This window comes from Armigeres subalbatus, chromosome 2 (assembly GCF_024139115.2).
Source record: "Armigeres subalbatus isolate Guangzhou_Male chromosome 2, GZ_Asu_2, whole genome shotgun sequence".
Lineage (NCBI taxonomy): Eukaryota > Metazoa > Arthropoda > Insecta > Diptera > Culicidae > Armigeres > Armigeres subalbatus.
In genome coordinates this window covers 169661851-169688436 of record NC_085140.1, presented here as the reverse complement: position 1 = coordinate 169688436, position 26586 = coordinate 169661851, and the positions used below count along the sequence as shown (strand labels likewise).

General features: G+C 42.2%; 2 protein-coding genes across 4 annotated transcripts in view; one reads left to right on the top strand and one right to left on the bottom strand.

Moving 5' to 3' along the window:
- The window catches only part of LOC134211174 (eukaryotic translation initiation factor 5B-like), a 492524-nt gene that overhangs the window by 228902 nt on the left and 237036 nt on the right, over positions 1-26586 (top strand). The window lies entirely within an intron of this gene.
- Positions 4109-7273, bottom strand: LOC134215469 (uncharacterized). The gene is made up of 3 exons (XM_062694655.1): positions 7153-7273; positions 7020-7098; positions 4109-6961 (listed from the first exon to the last, which is right to left on the bottom strand). The coding sequence occupies exon 3, from the start codon at positions 6864-6866 to the stop codon at positions 5319-5321; it is 1548 nt and encodes a 515-aa protein (XP_062550639.1). The 5' UTR covers positions 6867-6961; positions 7020-7098; positions 7153-7273; the 3' UTR covers positions 4109-5318.

The following is a 26586-nucleotide window of genomic DNA, read 5'->3' as shown; positions in this document are numbered from 1 at the left end:
TAGATTTTTTGCAAAGCTCCGTTCCAAAAACTGTGTAGATTGTATGGTGTTTACTCAAATTTGAATTGTAATGTCTTCGTGGAAGAATTCATACAAAAAATATGCCAAGGAATCTTCAAACATGTTTCCACGAGTTCTTCAAAAAACTCCATTAGATGTTCCTTATAAAGTTTCATTGCTTGTTGTACTTGTCTGATATTTTTGGCAAACAACTAAAAATCGATCAAATAAATTGAGTAGGTGTAGCTCCCCTTAGCATATGAGACTAGTTATGCCACTTCTTTACGAACATGACCATTTTTTTATATTTTTCCATGGGACCATTGGCAAAGGCCACAATCGACAAATATTAAACGACCTGAATATAGTAAGTATTGCATGGTTAGAATGTTTTGGGCTGTAAGTGCTGCATAAATTTATGTGAGCTGTAGGGATTGAATTATTGATTATCTGGAAGATTGCAGTGTCCGTGACTATTTTTAGAAGTCCATTAATTCCCCAGAGACTGAATAAGAATTCTTACCCCTTATGTATTATTCAAATCCAGTGGAGGTTTCTTGATGTCCACAAAAATACCTAACCCGTAAAATTTTGTTTAACGGCACTAGAAGGATTTCTAGAAGCTCTCACAATTGTTCAAAAGTCGTGTCAAACGAGTCGTGTCAGTAGTCTTAGAGGTCTATTGCGACTCCAGAGAGTCCGTGTGAATTCCCAATGGTGGATGATTGCACCAGAAAGTTTATAACGTTGGAGCAAATTTTGGAAAGATTTGAATTATGAAAACCTTTCAGGAGTTCTGCTTGGGGCTGCTTGGATGATCCAGGACCTAAATTCTAAATTCTACATATCCTTAATGTTCTGCTTCAGAAGTGATTAGGCTTCCAGTAACTCATATGGACAGGAATCAAACATGCAGAGATTTTCATATGCTTCTATGAATTGAAAAAAAAAACACATTTTTCATACCTGGAATTTTTCGAGAAATGGTCTGGAAAGTCAGGGAATTTCATTCTCAAATTTGAGTCGACACCCTGGTAACACTCTTAAGCGATCACATATCCACATTATCAATCGTTAAATCTCGCTAGAGGCTACGAATCGTTCGATATTGTATTTTGATTCGAAGCATTGGAAAATGCTACTTTATGAACTCATTTTCCTACATAACAGCAAAACACAATGCCAAACATCCGATTGAACTTCATTGTTGACATTAAATAGGTTTTAGTAAGGTTTACATTTGAATGATAATCGATTCCAAAATTTAAAAAGTTATCGCCGAAGACAACTCGCCTACTTTTCTCACCTGATAATTCCAATAGTTATCGATCTTATGAGAATGATTCAGCACAACGTTTGCGTTTACTCTGGCAGACATCTAGGAAGTTTCCAAGAACGCATCAACTGCAGCAGCGTAGAAGATTCCGAGCCCTTCTACGGGCATCCATAGAGGTAAGCGAGAAGCTGCCGTCAAACGCCCCCAAGCTATCGAGAGAAAACGGGCGGGTAAATTAGCGGATATGAACTGCACCAGCTAAAAGCCCTGTAAGTTGCTTTAATTTGACGTCTATGCTGGCTTGAGGTTTTCAGTTAGCCTTGCGAACAAAGGCTCAGAACCCGGAGATGGCGAGAAAGATTCTTGATCCGATCTAGGATGTTTTCGGGTGGGAAACATTCTCGACACCCTAGGCATAGTGTATCCATTGACTTTGTCACATACTCATGCAAAGCTTTCAAGTTATAACTAAAGAAATGCTAATAGATTAGTTGAAAAACAGGCCAAGTTCCAGTTGGAATGTATTGCTATGGAAGAAGAAGCTTGCGATACACTTACGAGATTGACTGATTCACCCAAACCAATTGCTAAACTGTTAGCAAGTTTTCAATAGTAAATAATCATACATAAATATTGTAATACACTGGAGTCGGTTTTCACGCGGAGGATATAGGCCGCGTAAATTAAAACAACGTAAAAAACCGCATTAATCCCGAAATATGTCTGAACAAACCGCGGAAATCCCAAAATTCGAATGAAAAAAATCGCATAAAAAGCGATTCGTGTAAAAACAACCGCGTAAAAAACGATCTAAGTGTACATCGGGTATGAAGCGTTGGCTCTTCCTTGATTGAATGGTCCAAGAAAATTGAAAATCCATCAAGAAACGGCTGAGATATTAACGATCAAAGTCTATCATATTTTCGTGACGTTTTTAGATTTTTTGCAATCGTAAAGTGTACCCCAATATAGAAAAGACAGACGTAGTTCTACGTCAAAATATTTATTGAGTATCATAGATATCATGGAAAGGCGATCATCAAGTCTCCTCAATTTTGAATATTGCATGCGCTGTCAAATTCCATAGCAAAAATCATTCATGAATACGCACAGCAAGTCGGAAAACCTGCGTATTTTGGAGGAAACATATTTAAAAGTTCAGAGAGCATGGTCCTCATTACAAGCAGGAGGTCGAGGGTTTAATCCCAGGCTCGTTGTACATGAATCTCCATAATTTTTGTATCGTTTTCTACTAAAACGATCCGTACTGTTGTTCCTGTCGCACTAAAAATTCAAAAAACGTCCTTTTCACCTATGAAAAATCGTAGAGTTCTCTGCATCTTTCTTAAGTAGGTGTTCAGCTAATCCAATGATCGAAATTTTCACTCATTCTCACGAGAAGAGGATGCTCATTCACGCAGATTTTCGCCGAGAAATAATTTTTAGAAAAGAAAAACAGGTGTGAGGAGTGATAACCATATTTCGCTCACTTCCAGTGGCGTAAAAATTTGATTTGCTTGCCTACTTGAATACTCATAGTTTTGAATTGTTCTGCTTTTCACAGATATTGAGTAAAATTTCCGTAGGGTTAAAAGAGAGGGCAATACAAATTAACTTAGTCGCTAAGTAGATAAAAGTTAGCGAGTACGATTTTCGTTTCTCTTCTGAGTTCGTTCTAAGAGAAAAGAGTGGTGAGTGAAAGATGTTTTCCGCCACAAATTACGAAAGAAATATTCTCCTTCGACCCAGAAACGCCTGATTTCGTCTCATCGAACGTGCAACTGAAATTGGAAGTCACTATTTGGTCACTTTTTCTGCAACTGAAAGTCACTATTTGGTCCCTTTTTTCGTCAGCTTTGGTCACTAGAGTCACTATTTTGAGTGGCTTCAGTCGCTACCAGCCCTGTAGCGGAGAGAAGGCTTTCCCTACCGATTATGGGACGGAAAAAGTCCTCTCTACCGACCTGAGCGTTAGTGTCTCCGATCACAATTTTCACGTCATGCTTTGTGCACTATCCATAGGCTTTATAAAGACATTCATAAAACGTGTCCTTCGCGTCGTCGGATTTATCGTTTGTCGGTGCATAAACGTTGATTAGGCTTATGGAATTCACGTTCTCCGGAATAGCAGCTACCTTATTTAATAAGTGACGGGTTTACCCTCTAGGTCATTTTTTTTCCCAAATTCACCATAAGTCAATACTGATTTAGGAAGAACTCAAAATCTTAAACCTCGCGAACAAGGTTTACAGAAATCGCTCTCAATAGATAACAAACGAAGATAAAAGAAAGGCAAAAACTGTTCCGAAGCCATTAAATCAAATTTGTCAAACTTGTATACGAAAAAACTGAATCGGATTGGCAGCACTCACAAAAAAGTGATTATTACCAAATGAAGAATTGATCTTTTTTTAGGAAAAGAATGATAGTTTCTTGGTTTTTAAAATGGTTTGGTTCTGTATAAAAAAGAATTCCCTGTACAAGCCGACTCAAAAAAATTGAAAAGCCATACGAGAAACTTTATATTTTCATGAGAAAAGCAATTGTAATGAATGAAATGTTTTGTCCCTGTACAAGCCGACTCAAAAAAAAAATGAAAAGCCATACGAGAAACTTTATATTTTCATGAGAAAAGCAATTGTAATTAATGAAATGTTTTGTTTCTTTGTTCTATAGTTTATAGTTTCAAAGTTCACTTAGCGTTTAAAAGATCAACCATATTAGGACTCGTCTTCATGAAGTGTTTTGGATAGTTTTTTCGTAACAGTTTCATCTCTGTACTGATGTTCCACAGTTATAAAATAAGCGAATAAGCAAAATAAAAGATTTATTACTATGATTGTTGCGGGGAAAAGAATAAATTGTCACCGGGTCGTCAGCAGCATTAACGCGATATTGCGTTTAGTACAGCTTTAAACTGCAAGTAGATTTATTAGGCGAAAATGTTCTAATTATAAAACGAGATAATATTCTTACACTTTCGGTGCTTCCTTTCGGTTAGGAATATAATCAGCTTTTCCCTGCACATCAAATAATTCAGAACGATGGCACATAACTGCAATCAAATATCATTAATTTTGAGCTAAAGGTATTTAACTTTGAACCTAACCGATGTTCTATGTTCTGCTAGACTTCTTCAGCTAGTATCATAATCAATATGAATAAGCACTGCTTGATTATCGATAACAATGGTGTTCTCGTTCAGTTATAAAGTTTATATCTAAATCTCCCTCGTATCTCTTGTCAGATTGGATTGTCAGATTGGTTGTCTTCACAGTTTCTCATGAGTGGTCGCAATCTATCAACGGCAGTGTAGCCAGCGGCAACATACTCCCCCCCGTAACACTGGCCATCGGTTCCAGTTTTACCATGCTAAATATTGAGACTACGAACGAACCTTTTTATACCATTTCTGACTTCGATACCTACAAACCAATACAATCTTCAAAACTTCTATACACATTGTCACTTATTTCTCAAACCCGCTGTCGGCTTAGCAATGATTTTCGTAACTCCTGGAAAATTTTCTCTATCAATAACATATTTGTGATCAAACAATTGTCAATCAGCTCTAACTACATCAACAAGATTGCTCGGACATGCCTACCTAGTATGACTCTACATTGTTTGCTTCCACTACTTTTTCGTACATGCTCACATGAACCTAGAATATTCATCAACTTCTTCTTCACAACGACGGGGTTTCCTGCACCAATAAAATCATTGGTTTGTCTCTTCATTACTGGCGTCAAAGATCAATGAATTCGAAGAATGATAACTGCCTCTCTTATACATTCACAATCCCATGCGAGTTTCAGCACCAATCGCCTCCTCAATATCTTCTTTTGTAGTAGGCAGAGTAACAATGAGATAGAAATTGATAACAGGTTTTTGGTGATTCCATAAATTCTGTGCCGACTCCGACCAGAACATGCAGTCCAAGGTACTGGAGTTACTTTCTCATCAATTAAAAGCTTTTTAGCAAACGTATATACCACAAACACGAGCTGAAGGATGGAAGGTATACATTTTCTCTGATTTCCTAGGCCCGTACATAACGAGTGTTACACGAAACAGTGAATGATGAAACTGCTTCCCTTCCAAATTCTTCTCGAGAATGTGTTTGAAATAGCTTCAATACGTTTCCATCGAAGCACTGAACGGCTGGGGATTTCATATTCACAGTTGTTACATATATTTGCATCCTCACAGTTTCTTGTGCCGGATTCCAGCTACTAAAAACGCGTTTACAGATTAGCCCTGTTTCACAACGATTATCGATTGAGAGTGCTTTAATTCTGCCACGTCTTCGGAACAAACGTCCACGTTCTTTGCAAACATCACCCGGTTCATTTTGCTCTCGTTTCTCTAAATTACTTTTACCAGTGTTGTTTAATCTCCCGGCACACACATTCATATCAGTAAAACAAACTCCAGAAAATTCATTGGTATATGGGGCCACCGTACTCGCGAATTCAACTAGTTCGTTAATAGAGCTAACAACTATTTCAAATTTCACTTTCCAATAATTTTGTAGACAATTTGTCCATTTCGCTTCTACATAGCGAGGTAACCTTCCGACTGAATCCATTAGAGGTTGCAGATTTATCGAATGGTAATCTTGTCCCGCAGCTTTCGTTTGGTTGCACAACAAATTTACGCCCGACACAAACTCGATGAGCAGTTTTGTTTTTCTGGATTTCGATGTTGGGACCGAACGTATTCTACCCAATGACACTTTCATCAGTACTTCTGGGCGCAATTGGAAACCAATACTCGGGATCATCGATAGTTTACTTAGCAAAACTTGACTTGCGATCAAATTCGCTAGACAAAATATATCTCTAGGTATGCGTTGCGTCGGAATAACAGTGGATAATTGCGTCCGAATATTATCCCTTCTGGATGATTTGATGTCGAGCTGAATTACATTCACTAGCGTGAGCGTTGTAGATCCGAAACAGATCGGGTTATTCTCGGTCGCTAAACTGTATATCTTCGGATCAGTTTGAGGAAACGCGCTAGTCTTGTGCTGCTGAATCCCGTTCAAATGTAACTGACCAAATGAAGAATGTATCAATCGATGTTCCTTGATATGGGTTAGTTCTGTTTCTGCATGGTTGAATAGATCTCGTTCTATTACATGGCTAGTGTCGACCGCACACCACACAGGACGCTCCACACATTCTGGTCGCAAACTGGGTTGAATGTCTACTCGAATGTGGTAGGTTCCCTTACGGCGTAATTCTAGCTGATGCTCTAGCAGCTTATACTTCTCATGTAGAGTTCTTCTTTCTTGATCCAGTGATCTTCTCTCGGCCTCCCGCTCACGCTGTAGGATTGCGCGCTCTTCTTCCAGCTGCTGCAATCGCAAAGCAATGAGAGCTGATTTACTGCTTCGTGAAACAGGTTTGGCAATAGGTAGACACTTTCGACACGTCCACGTGCGAGTGGCTATAGGTGTAGTTCTTTCAGTACAATGCATATGCCAGCTGGTATGGCATTGTTGGCATTGAATTGTTTTAACGATGTAATCGGAGCGCGAGGATGTAACGCAGCTTCCATTTAGGTTATATTGTGGCCCAATCATAGCGAAAGTTTTAAAGTATGTTGCGGGGAAAAGAATAAATTGTCACCGGGTCGTCAGCAGCATTAACGCGATATTGCGTTTAGTACAGCTTTAAACTGCAAGTAGATTTATTAGGCAAAAATGTTCTAATTATAAACGAAATAATATTCTTACACTTTCGGTGCTTCCTTTCGGTTAGGAATATAATCAGCTTTTCCCTGCACATCAAATAATTCAGAACGATGACATATAACTGCAATCAAATATCATTAATTTTGAGCTAAAGGTATTTAACTTTGAACCTAACCGATGTTCTATGTTCTGCTAGACTTCTTCAGCTAGTATCATAATCAATATGAATAAGCACTGCTTGATTATCGATAACTATGATGTTCTCGTTCAGTTATAAAGTTTATATCTAAATCTCCTCGTATCTCTTGTCAGATTGGATTGTCAGATTGGTTGTCATCACAGTTTCTCATGAGTGGTTGCAATCTATCAACGGCAGTGTAGTCAGCGGCAACAATGATCGTCTCCTATCTTGAAGCATTTAGTCGAGAAAACTCCAAAATCTGAACCGGGAAAACCGGGAATTTGAAAATGAAAATTGTGTGGCCACCCTGTTAGGGTAAAAGTTCCGATAGTCGTGGGTGCTCCTATAGTTGCGGTAGTATGGTATACTTAAAACTTACAAATCAATCGCAGCAACCCACACTGTCAAACAGTTAGTATATCTGTCAGTTTCCGAACCGAGCCACAATATCTTTGGTAGCCTTCCAAACTGGTAAATATCATCAAAATACCTTAACATTTTTTCGTCTATACACCAATAGTTGCGGTAGTGTTCCTATAGTTGCAAGTCCCATTAGAAAACAATGGGATTCGCAACTATAGGAACGCAAATTAAGAAATATCGCAACTATTGGAACATTTTACCAGTAATTGGAGTTGTAATTTTAGGCTTGAAAAATGAATTCTCTTCCACCACAAGTATTTTATTATTAAAACAGAAGCGGAGAGCTTTCGAATACATATTAAAGGTAAGTGAAATTAGATTCGATATTATTCTGGGAAAATGAATAGTGTTGGAACGTGCTTAGTTTCTCCACTATTGGAACATTTACCCTATCACAATTCTACAATAAATCGATTTCGCTCAAGATGAATACACAGCTAGGTGTTGCAATGTGCTTAGTTTGTGGAAGAGAAGAAGGCGGGGGTGAAAAATTCATTTTCAGTGCAAAACGAAAACAAACCGGCTGGCTCTCCCATACTAAAATCCAAGATGGCTGAATCGTGAATTCGGCAGATTGGAACACCTAGTGGTGTATTCATCTTGATTCCGCTTCTTCCCGGAATGAATCATTAGGTTAAAAAGGCATTTTAGGTCAACCGTTTGATAATGGATGTAGGTAAATAATTTCAAACCAATAAATTTGAGAGTAAATAATCCTCACTAGGGTAAACGATCCGTTAGTCGGGAGTGTTCCTATAGTTGCGGTAGTGTTGGTTTTACAAATGCTACGTAATTAGCGCAGCAACCCATGTAACCCATCAATTTGTTGACAAGTCAGTAGACGAAATAAAATGAAACAAGTTTGGAATTCCCTCAAAATCGGTAAAGTATCATCAAAATACCATATCTTTTTCTCGGCTTTGCACCAATAATTGCGGTAGTGTTCCCATAGTTGTGAGTCCTATATGAAAACAATGGGATTTGCAACTATAGTAACACGAATTAGAAATAACGCAACTATTGGAACATTGCTCCAGTACTTGGAGGTTCTATTTTAGGTTCTATTTTGGTGGAAATATATTTAATAATTGGGGTCTCCAATAGCCTTGCGAGCAAAGGCGCAGGATTGCCAATCCGAGGACGGCGAGTTCGATTCTCGGTCCGGTCTAGGATGTTTTCGGGTTAGAAACACTACTTGCCACACAAGATACATACTCATTAGGGTGGTTCAAAAAATCGATTTTGCTCCACAGTGCTCATCTGATTCTTTACCATGTTCTTAGTGTCCTCTGAAAATTTGAGCTCATTTGGATTAAAACTGATTTAGCACAAGCCGTTTCAAGTTTGCATGCAAATTAGTATGGGGAAATTTATTTTTTCATTATACTGTTAATGACGTTTCCCCATTAAGCGCAGGTTAAAAGAAAACCTACATAGCTAAAAGGGATACTCAACAGCTTTCACCCAACGAAAACCGCATGTTGATTAATCGTCCCAATAATTAGTAATCGATTTTAAGACAGGTTGCGAATCTTTAGTCATGATCGTTAAAATTCTTTGAGGGCATCACTGAAATGTGCAGTGCAACATAGTAGCCTGAATTTGTGTGTGCTATCTTTCACGCCACGAGCAGCAATGTTGCCTGTCTATGAGTTATGCAATTAGCTCCAGAAAACCACGGTATAGATTAAATTCGATTACTAATTATTGGAACGATTAATTGAGATGCGGTTTTCACTGAGTGAAAGCTGTTGAGTATTCCTTTCAGCTATGTAGGTTTTCTTTTAACATGCGCTTGATTGGGAAGCGTCATTAACAGTATAATGAAAAAATAAATTTCCCCATACTAATTTGCATGCAAACTTGAAACGGCTTAGTTTTAACCCAAATGAGCTCAAATTTTCAGAGGACACTCAGAACATGGTAAAGAATCAGATGAGCACTGTGGAGCAAAAACGATTTTTTGAACCACCCTAATACTCATGCAGTGGCGGACATAGAAAAGCTTTCAATTAATAACTGAGGAAATGCTAGTAGAATACTAAGTTGAAAAGCAGGCCAAGTTCCAGTTGGAAGGTAGAGCCATTGCAGGGTTGTTACGACTACGCGGATTTCGCGATTTTCGCGGATTTCGCGGTTTTCGCGGATTTGGCGCGGATTTACATAACGATTTTAGGATTTCGCGCGGATTTGGCGCGGATTTAGTTTTAGGTGGAAATTTAATAAATAAAATGCTAAATAGGAAGTTTATTTGAAAATTAGTTTGATGCAACAAATTTACGTTTCAAGGATATTAACATTATTTTTCGGATATGTCCAAGTCCTTATGCTATGCTAATGCATGCCATTAAATGCATTACACACCCAAGCATTATTTAAACAAATGTTATGAGGAGAGATACGCCACTTGTTGTCATTTTTAATCCATTCTAAAACACGACGCACACAAACCATGTCTATTGAAGGACATGAACACCCATTTTCATCTTGTCAATTTCTTTGTAATTTAAAGATATTTGTCAGTTTCTGATTGATGATTTTTTACGATGAACCACTCAGCATGATATATTATACCTATCATTATTCAAAAGTCGTCAGGAATTCTTTCATAATATTGGAACATTTTATATTTCCTTTATAACATTCATCTAGAACGAATCAGGGGTTTATACAACAATTGATCCTCGTATAAATTCCTTGCAAATAAATTTCCACAGCGTAAAGAGGATTTCTGCAGCTTTAAAAACCCGAAAAATTATAAAGACATTTTTGGAGGAATTTCCTGGAGCGGTGACCGCAGGAATGACTATAGAAAATCGAAAAGAATGCCGCCTTGAATTTACAAAAAAGTTATAGCGATGATCACAGAAATTTCTTCAATAATTGTTCAAAAATAGAACCGGGAGTTTTTCGCAGGAAGTCACCAATCAATTTCTGCAAGAATTTCTAAAGCGATTTCCGTAGGAATTCATGAAGGGATTTCTGCAAGTAAGCTCTGAAGATTTTCCGCAGGTTATTTGTGGAGAATTTACTTGAACTCACGACAAAATTCCCAAATGAATTACAAAATAATTTCCCAGGGGAATTTTTGTAAGAATACTCGGAGGAATTCCCACAGATAATTTGGAGCGACTTCTGCACTTCAGCAGATTCAAGGGCAGTTGGATTTCTGCAAACATTTCCATGAAAATTTCCGGAGGATGACCCGCAGAAATTTCTGGGATGAATCTGCGCACGAAAGATGAATTTCTACAGGAGTTCTCGGAGTTTTTAAATGAAATTCCAGTAAGAATGGTAAAAAAAAATCTGCATGAACTTTTAGAAAAGCTTGTTACAAGAATTGAAGGAGAAACAACGGACTAATTTCTGTTGGAGTTCTGTTGGAGCAAATTATTCTGCCGTATTTGAAAAGAAATTTCTTCTTAAATTTCAAAACATATTCCTCTGGAATTTTTGAAGGAATTTACGCTTGATTCTGACTTAAAAATCAACGGAGCTTGAGCAACTATGTTAGATTTTGTATTATTTGTTTTTTGATATGAATTCAAATATTTGTTTTACAGAAGTTTTGTTTAAAAAACGGAGCTTCATTGTCTAATTCCTTAATATCTACGCAAGTTTGTTTTGTGATCAATAACTACAACAAAGGTGCATAATTAATTACTTCAAAAGAAATTGCGGTTTTGGCAGATTTTTAAATATTTGAACTAAAAAAGAACTTGAAGAGAAGACGTTCAATAAATTGTTATACAAAAATCGACATTTAACGTGTATTTGCTTGGAATTTAGATCTGGATCGCGCGGATTTGGCGCGGAATAGATTTCATGTCGCGCGGAAATGGCGCGGATTTGATTTTAGTCGGCGCGAATTTGGCGCGGAAAATATTTCAGGATCTCCGTAACAACCCTGCCATTGAAGAAGAAGAAGATAATTAATAATCTTTCTTATGCACTCTTGAGGTAAGTGATATGAAGTATAGACTTGATGTGAAGCAATAAATAGTGGTGGAACGACGTGCTTATTTCCTCCAGTATTGGGTCTTTTACCCTACTGTAAAGATTATGGCTATACAAGTCCGAACGAAAAATAATATTTATTGTTGTAAGACCTGTGGTACGTTTATTGACAATTATCCAGTTGTTGTTTTGATTTCTACATCTTATGGTTAATTTTAAATCATTTTTAATTAAGATAAATTGTGTCCATCATCTCCATATTATATTTGACTATGTTTAATTGCTGTGTTATTTCTTTCTAATTACACCGATAAGTGGTTTTCGTGGAAAACACCAATATACATCAATATACATAACGTCCGTCAATCTTGGCGAAGAATTTTAAATTCCCCGTGTACATTACGGATTACCATACAAAAATGCAAATTCAGCGTTTCGCCGGCCGTACGTACGTGAGAGCGAATCAAATGTGTTCGAGCGAGCGCTGTTTTTGATCCGTTCATTCCGTTGTTGGTCGTTGCTACATTCGATACCTACCTCTACTTGGTAGGCGGGTTGGGTAGGTAGGTAGCTCGAACCGCGAACGTGCCGGTGCCGCGCGCGGTGATATGTGTAGTAGACCGACGTGTGTGGGTGGCATCATTTCCGGTGCGAGAGCTCTCAGGGTCACTTTGTAAATAACTTTTTTTTTCTCTCGACCACCTCCTACTTCTCTACGCTGCTGGCTGCTGCTGGTGCTGTTGCCGATGCGCTGGCGGTGTTCCATTATAGAAATCATACGCGTTTCTCGTTGGTTCGTGCAAATATCGAAATGAAACCACGAATAATCCCCCTTCTCCTACGTTCAATGGAGATTGGTGTCGATGTGAGAGCGGTAATAATGACAGAGGCGAGTTGTCTGTGATGCTTGGTCGTTAGCAGTTAAGTTGTAACTGACAACAAGACATCTATGATACTGACACATTGATCGAACAGTTTAATTAATAATTTGCAGGAATCCTCCGATGATTCTACAATGTACATTAGACTGGCCCAGCTTAGTATAAGGAGAAAAAAAGGTTGCACATTGTACATAGGAAACATGCACCCATGCATTGCCGCGTAGGAAATATCAAAATCAAATATTTCGTTGTGTTCAGAGAATTTGAGAAAGAAATGTAAAAGTATATTTTCAGCGACCCTTAAATTTGTGACTTTAGACTTCTAGGTAGACGCATAACTCCATTAAACGATCGACCGGTTCTGCAGCAGTAGCTACTGCAACAACCACTTCGCCACCATTGATGATGACGATAATGATGATTTACCTCATCATATATGCACAGTTATCCACGGTCGCGTTTCTCCAGGACTCGAACGAAAAAAAATTCCCATGGATCCACTCACTCACCTCCAGTCAATGTGCTCTAAAACATTCCTAAGTGGTGTACTTAGGAACAGCTATCAGAGCATCGGCAGAATTGAACGGAGAGCGTGCAACTCGGCAGAAGTGGATTTCCCGCGATCCAACAACCAGAACACGATTGACTGGTTGTTTTCGCACTACCTGCTTATTTTATCGTGACCTCGAGCTAACTCGCGCGTTGTTATAACTATCCCCGATGCAATTGGATGCTCTATGGTAGTGGGCTATGTTGCTGACTGACCGGCCCGGTTCCATCCAGCCAGATCACCAGACCATGCATGCGCGGGATGATCCCTTCGGCTGAGGCCCGGTGGGAAAAAGTTCTCTCTGCACGCATTGCCGACTGGTTGGTTCATTTATCTCGGGGCCGCTGTTGCGTTATAGTTCGGTCGTTTATCCCGTCCGTCCATCATCAATTCTACTATCAGTCCGACATACCGACAGACAGTCAGTCGAAACTCCATCGAAGTGCAAAACCAGCCCCAAAATATTTATGCATCCGCTGATTGCACTGAGTTGGATCGTTCCGAGAACAAGTAGATAACAAGATTTTTGATTCTAGTGTTTTGACGCATTAAAATATATTGTTATTGCGTGTGTTCGGCGCCATCCAGTCCCACGCAGGTTAGAGCTCTAAACAAATTGTTTGAACTAAAATACTCTAATTGAGTTTTTTTTTACTTATGACCGGTGAAAGAAATATACGGAATGAGATATTGCGAAAAAAGATTCGGCTGCCGGTAGGACTTGAACCCACACTATTCCATTAAGTACACGGACGTCGGGTAAAGATAAAAGGTGTGAAATGCTGCCAAAGTAGATTCGATTGATATGGGGAATTGACTAATATCCCATCGTTACTAGCTGTTTATGGAACAACTTCTCGCAAGGGCGGCTGTTGTATAATTTATAATGCGTCCGCGTACGTAATGGAATAGTGTGGGTTCAAGTCCTACCGTCAGCCGAATCCTTTTTCGCAATATCTCATAAAAACACCTTCAATGGTAAACTTAACAATGTGCACATAAAACAAAACATCTTCCCAAAAAAAGAAAAAAAAATCTGACTTTCCTCACAAGTCATAAAACAAGTATAAGAACAATATATTCTCTTCATCTCACAACTACTAATAAGCAGTCTATCTAATTTTGCTTTGTGTCTTTGACGTGTTTATGAGATCGTGCTATATAGGACTTGCAAATAAAAAAGGAAATAGAGGATCAATTCGTAATTAGAGCATTGTCCAAGTTTCATGTCCGTAAAGGACTACCGATTTTATTTGCGTTTTGTACATGACACATGGATGTGCAAGCTGAGGATTAAAGGCCGTTTCTTCAACTATAGCATCATCAACGTGCACTGCCCACACGAAGGGAGACCCGACGACGAGAAAGAAGCGTTCTACGCACAGCTGGAGCAGACATACGATGGATGCCCACTGCGGGACGTTAAAATCGTCATCGGTGACATGAACGCACAGGTAGGAAGGGAGGAAATGTATAGACCGGTCATCGGACCGGATAGTCTGCACACCGTATCGAATGACAACGGCCAACGATGCATAAACTTCGCAGCCTCCCGCGGAATGGTAGTCCGAAGCACCTTCTTTCCCCGCAAAAATATCCACAAGGCCACATGGAGATCACCTAACCAAGAAACGGAAAACCAAATCGACCACGTTCTAATCGACGGTAAATTCTTCTCCGACATCACGAACGTCCGCACTTACCGCAGTGCGAATATTGAATCCGACCACTACCTCGTTGCAGTATGCCTGCGCTCAAAACTCTCGACGGTGTACAACACGCGTCGAAGTCGGACGCCGCGGCTTAACATTGGGCGGCTACAAGATGGTAGACTAGCCCAAGAATACGCGCAGCAGCTGGAAGTGGCACTTCCAACGGAAGAGCAGCTAGGCGCAGCGTCTCTTGAAGATGGCTGGAGAGATATTCGATCCGCCATTGGTAGCACCGCAACCGCTGCACTTGGCACGGTGCCCCGGATCAGAGAAACGACTGGTATGACGGCGAATGTGAGCAGTTAGTGGAAGAGAAGAATGCAGCATGGGCGAGATTGCTGCAACACCGCACGAGGGCGAACGAGGCACGATATAAACAGGCGCGGAACAGACAAAACTCGATTTTCCGGAGGAAAAAGCGCCAGCAGGAAGATCGAGACCGTGAAGAAACGGAGCAACTGTACCGCGCTAATAACACATGAAAGTTCTATGAGAAGTTAAACCGTTCACGTAAGGGCCACGTGCCACAGCCTGATATGTGTAAGGACATAATCGGGAACCTTCTTACGAACGAGCGTGAGGTGATCCAAAGGTGGCGGCAGCACTACGAAGAACACCTGAATGGCGATGTGGCAGACGAAGATGGCGGTATGGTGATGGACCTGGGAGAACGCGCGCAGGACATAATTCTACCGGCTCCGGATCTCCAGGAAATCCAGGAGGAGATTGGCCGGCTGAAGAACAACAAAGCCCCTGGGGTTGACCAACTACCAGGAGAGCTATTTAAACACGGTGGTGAGGCACTGGCTAGAGCGCTGCACTGGGTCATTACCAAGATTTGGGTGGAGGAAGTTTTGCCGCAGGAGTGGATGGAAGGTGTCGTGTGTCCCATCTACAAAAAGGGCGATAAGCTGGATTGTAGCAACTACCGCGCAATCACATTGCTGAACGCCGCCTACAAGGTACTCTCCCAAATTTTATGCCATCGACTAGCACCAACCGCAAGGGAGTTCGTGGGGCAGCACCAGGCGGGTTTTATGGGCGAACGCTCCACCACGGACCAGGTGTTCGCCATTCGCCAAGTACTGCAGAAATGCCGCGAATACAACGTGCCCACACATCATCTATTCATCGACTTCAAAGCCGCATATGATACAATCGATCGGGACCAGCTATGGCAGCTAATGCACGAACACGGTTTTCCGGATAAACTGACACGGTTGATCAAAGCGACGATGGATCGGGTGATGTGCGTAGTTCGAGTTTCAGGGCATTCTCGAGTCCCTTCGAAACCCGCAGAGGGTTACGGCAAGGTGATGGTCTTTCGTGTTTGCTATTCAACATCGCTTTAGAAGGGGTAATACGAAGAGCAGGGATTAACACGAGTGGTACAATTTTCAATAAGTCCGTCCAGCTATTTGGATTCGCCGACGACATAGATATTATGGCACGTAACTTTGAGAAGATGGAGGAAGCCTACATCAGACTGAAGAGGGAAGCTAAGCGGATCGGACTAGTCATCAACACGTCGAAGACGAAGTACATGATAGGCGGAGGTTCAAGAGAAGACAATGTGAGCCACCCACCGCGAGTTTGCATCGGTGGTGACGAAATCGAGGTGGTAGAAGAATTTGTGTACTTGGGCTCACTGGTGACTGCCGAAAATGACACCAGCAGAGAAATTCGGAGACGCATAGTAGCTGGAAATCGTACGTACTTTGGACTCCGCAAGACGCTCCGATCGAATAGAGTTCGCCGCCGTACCAAACTGACAATCTACAAAACGCTAATTAGACCGGTAGTCCTCTACGGACACGAGACCTGGACGATGCTCGTGGAGGACCAACGCGCACTTGGAGTTTTCGAAAGGAAAGTGCTGCGTACCATCTATGGTGGGGTGCAGATGGCGGACGGTACGTGGAGGAGGCGAATGAACCACGAATTGCATCAGCTGTTGGGAGAACCATCCATCGTTCACACCGCGAAAATCGGACGACTGCGATGGGCCGGGCACGTAGCCAGAATGTCGGACAGTAACCCGGTGAAAATGGTTCTCGACAACGATCCGACGGGCATAAGAAGGCGAGGTGCGCAGCGGGCAAGGTGGATCGATCAGGTGGAAGATGACTTGCGGACCCTCCGTAGACTGCGTGGTTGGCGACGTGTAGCCATGGACCGAGCCGAATGGAGAAGACTCTTATATACCGCACAGGCCACTTCGGCCTTAGTCTGATTAAATAATAAAAATAATACATGACACATTTGGTGCGGTGGTGTATCTTTTTTGACCGCAGTTTCTTCTGGAGCCGAGCCTGTAGTAGGCCCGACTTCCATAGATGATGCGCTTTCGTGTTTAACGACTAAGATTATTATCAGCCGTTAGCGAGGATCCAAGGTAGACGAATCCATCGGCCACCTCGAAGGTATCCCCGACTATTTTTGTAACACTGCTTCCTAGGCGGGCAATGTCGCATTCGCACTTCGTCTACAAGCATGTACTTTGTCTTCATTCACCACCAGACCAGTCCCACTTTTGTTGCTTCACGTTTCAGGCGGGTGTACAGTTCTGCCACATTTGAAAATGTTCGGCCGACAATGTCCATGTCATCAGCGAAACAAATTGACTGGATATGTTAAAAATCATACCCCGGCTGTTACATGACACCTTCTAACGCATTGTTGAACAACAGGCACGAAAGTCCATCACCCTGTCTTAGTCCCCGGCGCGATTCGAACGAACTGGAGTGTTCGCCAGAAATCTTCACACAGTTTTGCACACCATCCACCGTTGCTTTGATCAGTCTGTTTGTAAGCTGTTTGCACAACATCTATCGTCACTTTTATCAGTGTTGTAAGCTTCGCGAGAAAACTGTTCTCTCCATGTGAAAGCAATGCTCGGAAATGCCTTAAATGAGAGTGCACCAGTGCACAAACCGTATCCCCAACGAAAAATAAACGAGAATGAAGCGTTTTATCATAGGTGGGATTGTTTTTCGAAATCATATGGTTTGCTCTTACAATACGCTTGTTTCTTAAAATTGTAACGATTTTGAACAAAGTATGTCTTTCTTTTATCATCTCTCATTCTCAATCATTACAGGAACCCCGGGTCTGGACTGGAATATGATAAGTTCTTATATAGAAGATTATGTACAAAATAGTACAAAGTTTCTGATTAAATGATCCCAGAAAAGTGACCATCATGCTGCCTCATTCCGCTCGGGTCAATTGCAGTGCCTCTAACTTTGTGCACATTGGAAATATTTAAGCCAGGGCCAGCCTGGGGCAGCCATGGCAACAACAGCGCAGAGAATCGACTCTGTCAGAATTGATCTGCCGAAGAGTCAAACATTCGAAACGAATCGCAGACGAACGGACGAGACAGACAGCCAGGAGGGGGCTTGCTCATTATCATCATCGTTATTATTACAGACGGAGCTGGAGCGTGGTGGTGCGTTCTTTCTATCCGCTCTGCTGCTGCATGACGGGAATTCGAAGAATTTCTCGTGCTTTCGATTCCTGGCAAAACTCGTGCGTTTCGTATTTGGTTAAATTGTTTTCGACTTGGAAATGAGATGCACTCTTCCCGAGGGCAGAAATCGAGATGTTTCCTCATGGCCGAACAATTTAAGTTGTTCGAAATGATCCGCCGGAAGGGAAGAAATATACACGTTTACCATTCCCGATTGGTAGAATCTGCAGTTAGTTACACGTTGTGGTACACTTCTGTTAAAAATAAAGGAAAAATAATCTAACAATCACAACTAAAATGAATCGTCCCATGTAAAATAAAAGGTTTTACTCAAACAATATTGCCCTAAAAACTAGGGGTTGCAATTGGCAAATCATGCAGTATCTGAAAGAAGCACAAAGTCAGTGGGCTTCACAGCAAAAATATAGCAGTTCCAAACTCTTTATTTACGACGTTGAAAACGTAGCCATAATATAAATCTTTGATATCTTATATAGGACTATACATACTGAGTTTTAAATTGTTTGGATAGTGTATAGATTGAAAAGTGTATATTGATTTGTTTTGAGAATCATTAAAAGCATTTTTACCGATTTACCGATATCTGGACAGCAAACCCCAATATGGTAGTAAAGTTTATTGAAACGGTAATACCAGATTGGGGTACTTCGCATCAGGAGACAATAGCGGTAACTCGCTGATTTGAGTAGATGCAATACTAACAAGGGGTATACCACAATAGATCAACTTAATGGTCGCAGTGGTTAAAATCCCAACAAAAAAAAAGACTAATATTTTAAATTTTGAGAGCACGTAGAAATGAATTTAAACTACTTAAATAAAAGTGAAACATCGGAACCAGACCGTTCTCCTCCAGTGATTTGACCAGACTCCGGCTTCCATAATTCTGTCGCCGTTCCCACACTCGTTCCCCTCGACGACACACAACAGCGCAACTCAGTTGTAGCAAAACAATTGTTTTCGTCTCGTAACTCTTCACCCCAGTTCTGCTGGTGAACACAGAAATCAGCTAGAAGGTTTCCTCTGTACCACTTTTGTGTACAACTTTCAACATTAGATTGCTACTTCCGTTGCCATTGGGGCCCGTCGAAGATTTGCGTTTGCGTCACGAGCTTTCCACGATCGTAAGAAATACGAAACGCGCCATAAAAACTTGTCCTTCTGCGTTGCGATTGGCCGCAAACGATGTGGTTTTGTTCCCCCAACATCCAGCCAACACAACAGTAGTGCCGTGCGTTCGAGCGGAAATAAACTTTCATTCATAAAACTCTATCGAATTTGATCGTAAATTTAGTTTACAAGAACCATTCACAAAACTCTTCAAACGAGGAACAGAAACTGGGGGATGGTGAGACGGAGCAGCTGGTTGAAATATAACAGCGCTGCGTCACAGTCCCGCACTATGCTAGTTTTTACGATTTAGTTTCCATTCATAACATTTTTCCCTCATTGAGAAACATTCCCTTGGAAGCAGCACACCAAGACCAGCAAACAATAACGAAAACAGCAATCTATTACGACCCTATCGTATTATTTTTTCCTTCGTGATCTAATATTTTCGGTTCAGTTCGCTGCTGTACGCATTTCTCCTTCTAGAAGATTTCTCCTCTGCTCTGGTGTGGTGACAGCCACACTCGAATGATGATGGGTGGACAATATTTATGGCTTTCTGAACAGACGTCGTCGAGTGCCAAAAGTGCTCTGCTTTCATAAAGAAAGAAAAAAAAATCGTTTGTGAATGAAACACGAATCGCATGTCTAGACTACATGTCTATGGATGACCACCATGATGTGGCATGTGCGCATTTCGTAATGAGTTAGTGAGTGAAAGCAAGGAAAAAACAGCGGGCCCAAGAAAGCGTTGATCGTCTAAATGCGATTTATAAAACATATTTCATCAGGAGATTTACTTGTCTTTGATGTCGGGTGTCAAGATTAATTTTCAGCTTTGTGAAATTCTAACTTTTCAATGACCAATATATTTCACCGAATAAACAGAACCGTATCCATAAATCTCGCACGCGTTGAAACAGAGTAGCACGTAATTTACGGATATAAACAAGCTGTGAATATAAAAATACAAAATGTTCATGAACGGTGGGCCTACTCAACATTTTCATAAGTTGCACGTCATTATTCAAGCTAGTCATATAATCACTTTAGTTAATATTTACAATAATTTACCAAATGTAAACGGTGCATTTATATTTCAAAAATGGTCTTTTAATTTTTTGAGTCAAATTCAAATATCCTAATTTTGAAATTTAAATTGGATCAATAATACGATCAATATTTATGAGCAGATGTTAGAACAAAATGGGGACTAGAGTTTGGGTGTACCAATCATCGCCATAGTTAAGAACAACTGTTATTAAAAATATCAATAAAAAGCTTGTGGGTAGTGTTGATATATCAAGCGGAAAGCGTCCCTTCCTGCTCCTTAAAAGTATGCGATGAGTTCTACTTACGAATTATAATTTTTTACCTTCTATTTTGTGCTTATGGGCTTCGTGGCCGTGCAATTAGCGACGTCAATCGTCTAGACGCATGTGCTATGGAGTGTGGGTTCGATTCCCGCCCCGGTAAGAAGGAAACTTTTCGTGATCGAAAAATTCTCCACTGGTCCATTGGGTGTCCTGTCCGTTGTCTCATGCTAGGTGTTAAGTGTTCAGTCTGTACGACCTCTGGTCGAAGACGGTGTTCCATAGGCTAATTATTTTTAACTCACTTAGTTACCGTAAATTGCTGCACCTCCCTAATTTGACCGATTGTGACCCTTAGTCGTGCTGATTGATGATATCTTAGATTTGTGATAATTATAAAATTGTTTTTAACATCTTTTTGTGGTGTAGGGAACTACAACTATTTTCACAAGGAATACAATTGATGGTCAAATTTCGCTCAATTCAAATCCAATATAATAGTACAGGGAATGAATCTTTATTGAACACTTACTGCCTATCGGCTCGCTACACTGGGGATATAGATACTTTTGAGCAGTGTGTAGCGGTGTAAATCTGGTCATATTATCAGGAGCACTTCAGTGGAGCTAATAATATGACGTCCCCTAACCCCCTAATCCTACGGTATCAAGCGACCTGTACCAAGGAGATGCATGGTCTGAGGGATGAAATACAGAGCAGGCCGCTAACGGAGCCTGTGGGGTACTTGGGCACTCTCCACAGCATAGCTTTCCCTTACCACGTTATGGCGGAGTTCTGGCGTGCCGAAACTAATTTCTCGCGCGATTCGTGGAACCAAAATGTCGACCAAACCAAAAAAACAAATTTGAGTGGAGAGAAAGAAGCATCTGACGAGATCAAGATGGACGGAGCTACCCTGACCAGTCATTACGGAAGTGATGACCAGTCACAAGGAGAGTGGAGGCCAGAAAATGGAGGTGATTACAGACGTAACGGACGTAATCATGTCCTTTCTGGACAACGGCGGGAAGTACAGCAAGGACCTTAAGAAGTCCGTGCTGACCCTCTGCAACATGGTTGTAGAGGCAAAGCAGGAGTGGAAGTCCTTGCTGCAGGCAAGTAAGGAGGCGGAACGAAAGATCCGCCAACTTACCGAAGAGAAAGAGTTGGCAGTGAGCCAAGCGGTGGAGGCCGGGAAGGAAGCCGAATCGAAGATTCGAGGCCTTACGGAAGAAAAGTAGCTGGCAGAAAGCCAAACTGCAGAACTCCGCAGACGCATGGATGTTACTGGAGCAACTCCAAAGCTTAGTAAGGTCAGTATGGCAACCGACCTGAAGGGAGCTAGCGCCATGTCGGTATTGTACGAGAAGAAGACTACTAAGATCCGTCGGAAGGCCTGCCTTGGAGGGAAGTTGTGAATCCCAAAAAGGCGAAGAAGGAGCGAAAAGCGGCAGAAGAGGTGAAGGCGCCATTGCAATGCATTGGCCAAGAAGAGGAGTGCCCGTAGAGGAAAGGGCACACCTTCCCATGGTCATTTCAGGAAGGACAGAGGCGAAGCTATTATCGTCCAGGCTGATGGTAAGAGCTATGCTGACGTTCTGAAGGCTTTGCGGGGCGATAAAAAAACTCACTGGCCTAGGAGATGATGTCAACTGCATCCGCAGAATGCAGAAGGGCGAGATGATCCTCGTCCTGAAGCGGGATGCTGCGTGGAAGAGTTCCGCGTATAAAAAGTTGGCAGAAGAGGTGCTGGGTGATGCGGTTCAGGTGAGAGCCCTGTGCCCAGTAGAGGTAATCCAATGCCGAGGCCTGGACAAAATTACCGAAGCCGGTGAGCTAGCTGCACTGACAGATCAGTGTGGCGTTAAAATCCAAGATACCGCGATTCTATTGCGGAAAGGTTATGCTGGAAGCAGGTTGCCTCAGTCCAGGTACCTGTGGCTGACGCCAAGAAGGTACTGCATAAGGCCAAGCTGAAGGTGGGTTGTTGGGTATGCTCAGTGAGCGCAAACCAACAACCTCAGGCCTGCTTCAAGTGCTTCGATTACGGACATAAGTCATATGACTGCAAAGGTCCTGATCGGAGTCGGCTTTGCCGGAGGTGTGGAGCTGAAGGTCACAAGGCTCACACCTGCCAGGCCGCACCGAGGTGTTTGATCTGTGGTCCTGGCACAGACAACAAACACCCATCCGGTGGGCAGGCCTGTCCGGCCTCCAGACGGGCTCGGTCATGCAAGTAGCTCAGCTAAATCTCAACCACTGCGAGGCAGCGCAAGCGCTGCTACAACAGTCGGTACACGAGAATAAGACTGATGTTGCCTTGCTGTCCGACCCGTACCGCATCCCTGCTAAACATAGCAGTTGGGTTGCGGATAAGTCCGTAATAGTGATCATCTGGACTTGCGGGAGGTACCACATCCAGGAGATAGTGTCATCTCCTGATGATGCGGGTTTTTGTTATAACAAAGGTAAACGGAAGTTACTTTTGCAGCTGCTACTGCTTCAAGATGGAGCATAGAGCAGTATACTAGGGTGTTAGATAATCTTGTAGCGAGACTAACTGGTCTTAAACCATTAGTTGTAGCAAGTGACTTCGACGCGTGGGCAGTAGATTGGGCCTCTCGGTTCATTAACGCTTGAGGTCATATCCTGCTAGAGTCTCTAGCGGTACTGAACGTAGGCCTGCTGAACGGGGGCCAAGCGTCAACGTTCAGAGGACAGCATGGCGAGTCATGCATCGATGTGTCCTTCTGCAGCGCGGGATGGACGGTGAAGCCTGAATGGAGGGTACACGAAGGGTATACTGCTAGTGGCCATCAGGAAATACGTTTTATGGTCAGCTATACCCCCAACAGAACCACAAGGCGTGTCAGTAAAGCTGATCTAGGATGGCGTAGCTCGCAGTTCGACCCAGAACTGCAGGAAGAATCACCACGGTGGGAAATTCGAACTCTAGGCCTTAGTAGTGATGAATTATCCGATGTCCTAACAAGAGCATGTGACGTGACAATGCCCAGGAGGACTATGCCAACCGGCAACCGCAAACCGGTGCACTGGTGGACGAGCAAGATAGCTAATCTTCGCAGAACCTGTCTTAGAGCTAAAAGAAGGTTGCGATGTGCTAGAACCGAAGCGGACAGGCTAGAAAGACGCCTGGTGTTCCAAACAGCGAGCAGAGCTCTTAACTACGAAATCAAATGTAGTAAGAGAGCCTGCTTTGAAGAGCTGTGTAGGATAACCAATAATACTCCATGGGGGGATGCATACAAGATAGTGATGGCTAGAACCAACAGCTCACCTCCTGAGAAATCCCCGGAGATGTTAGCCAGGATCGTTGAAGGTTTGTTCTCGAAGCATGACTCATCGGATAGGCCAGTCACACCGTACGAGTCAGTGAACGTGGTACCGCTAGCGACTAACGATGGGCTTATCGCCGTTGCCAGAAAACTTAAGCTAAACAGGGCACCATGGCCAGATTGTATTCCTAATCTGGTCCTTAAGCACGCGATTCTTGCTGCTCTAGATATGTTCAGGAGCTGCCTCCAACGATGCATGGACGAAGGAAACTTTCCAGATCGTTGGAAACGGCAGAAGTTGGAGCTATTGCCTAAGCCTGGGAAATCCCCGGGAGAAGTGTCAGCAGGTGTTCCATAGGGATCGATCCTCGGACCGGTTCATGTATGACGGAGTATTACGCTTAAGTCTCCCTGCTGGTGTGAAAATAGAAGGCTTTGCGGATGATGTAATGCTAGAGGTCACAGGCGACACTCTCGACAAAGTTGAATTGAAAGCTTCGTACGCGATTGACAGAGTCGAAAAATGGCTCAACTCAAGGAGGTTGGCGTTAGCACATCAAAAGACTGAGGTTGTTGTGGTGCATAACCACCATGGGTTGCAGCAAGCGAGGATAAACGTAGGGACCTGCACAGTTAACTCCGTGAGATCATTAAAGAAACTGGGCATGATGATCGACGATAAGCTCAATTTTACGAGCCACGTCGATTGGAAATAAAATCGCAAGCGCATACCGCACCATATCTTATGAGACGGTGTGTGTCATTGCTGGGATGATGCCGATAGACATACTTTTGGAGGAAGATGTGGAGTGCTTCAACGACTCGGAGCAAGTCCGACGTGTCAAGAGAGCAGCTTCTTTGCTCAAATGGCAAAGAGCATGGGACACTGCACTCAAAGGTTGTTGGACCCACAGACTGATTCCGGAGGTATCGAATTGGATTAGTAGGAAGCATGGTTAGGTCAACTTCCACCTATCCCAGGTGTTATCTGAACATGACTGCTTTAAAAAGTTCCTGCATAGGTTCGGGTTCGCGGAGTGCCCGGAATGTGTAGGTGAAGTATCATGTGATGCTTGCATGCCCGCGATTCGATGTTGAACGCAATGCCATGCTGCTTGTCAGCGGCATAGATACAATTCTGGACAACCTCGTTGAGAGGATGTGTCGGGAAGAGGTTATATGGAATGCGGTGAACACAGCGTCTCAACTGATTATGTCGAACTACAGCGCTAGTGGCGTCTTGAACAAAACCAGCAGCTGCAGTAGAGACTACTGTGATGCAGTGAACACCATGCTGTCCCCAACAACATTAACGTCGCGGGTGTGCTGTGAGGACCTCCGTATGTAGATATAGAGGACATTGCGGTTCACGCGTGGCGTTTGTTGTAGGGGTGCTTTCCCCTACGCGGGTTTATGATACAGACTGATAGGTTACTATCATAGCTTGCGATCGACAGGTGGTGAGGTTACCACCCTTGAAGTCTATGTTGCGTTGAAACGTCGAGTGCGTTAGCATAGGCGTGAGCGTTCTCAACAGTCCTCAAAAGTCCTCCCCTGATGTATTGCTTAATTGCTGTAAAAATGGACAGTTCTATATCCCTTCTTCCATCTATCCGTGAATCATGAGAACCTTGTACGTACTTTTACTTGGATTATCCTACCGTCACTGGACATTATTGGCTGCTTCCTCGAACCCAACACATTCGTTTATTGCTTTCCACTACGTACACGAAGTCTCCTGTCTTCAGGGCAGTACTTGCGCAATCCATTTGATTCTCTGATTTAACGATGGGATACTCGTTGCCACATTTCGCTTGTGTGTTGCTGTGACCTAATGTATTCGCCCCTAAGAGGTATACCCCGTTAGGCATAAGTACGCTAGGCATAAAGACGTGAGGCATAATGGACGTTAGGCATACAATGACCCAAAGAACAGCCCATGGCATAAAGAAGGCAGAATTATGCCAAACGTCCATTATGCCTAACGTACATTATGCCTAATGTGCCCCCCCTAAGAGCTTTCCCTGGATTGAATGTCGTAGGCATGATCTGTGTCTCGTAAGAAGAGAATTCTCTAAGAGAAAGGTTCGTGCTGAGGGTGACTGCTAATTTTTAACAACTGTTAATACTTCATTGATTGAGCTATCCCCCGCTAATTTTCAACAACTGTTAATACTTCATTAATTGAGCTATTCCCCCTGTCAGAGACAAATTTTTCAGAAGTAGATTTTCGTTCGAACCCTCACATATAAAAAAATTCGGCTGCGCCGCTGTGTACTACCTATAGCAAATATATAGTCCTTTTTAACGAAAAATTCAATGGACTAATGAGAAAGGCCACAATCCGAAAACTCTTTGAGCTTTTTTTTAAGGTGCTTCCAGTGAACAAATGCATCTTCATTTCTCTAACGTTTTGTTTGGTGTAATGTTGTCAACTATTTATAAGGCGAGTTAGCACTGTTACTGCTGTTTTAGATTGTAACCTAATTTGTTCCGTCAAAACCGTGACACTGAAGACGAAAATACTTTTAATAGGGGAACTGTACCGGTTTTGGCCATGTTCCTAATTTGGCCAATTTTACGAATAACTCCAAAAATAAAGCAATTCGCGAGGGTTTTATTAGTTCCAACAAAAGATATATCCCTCACGGTTCAACGCTGCTTTAAACTGTTCGATTATTTTGGAAAAATAT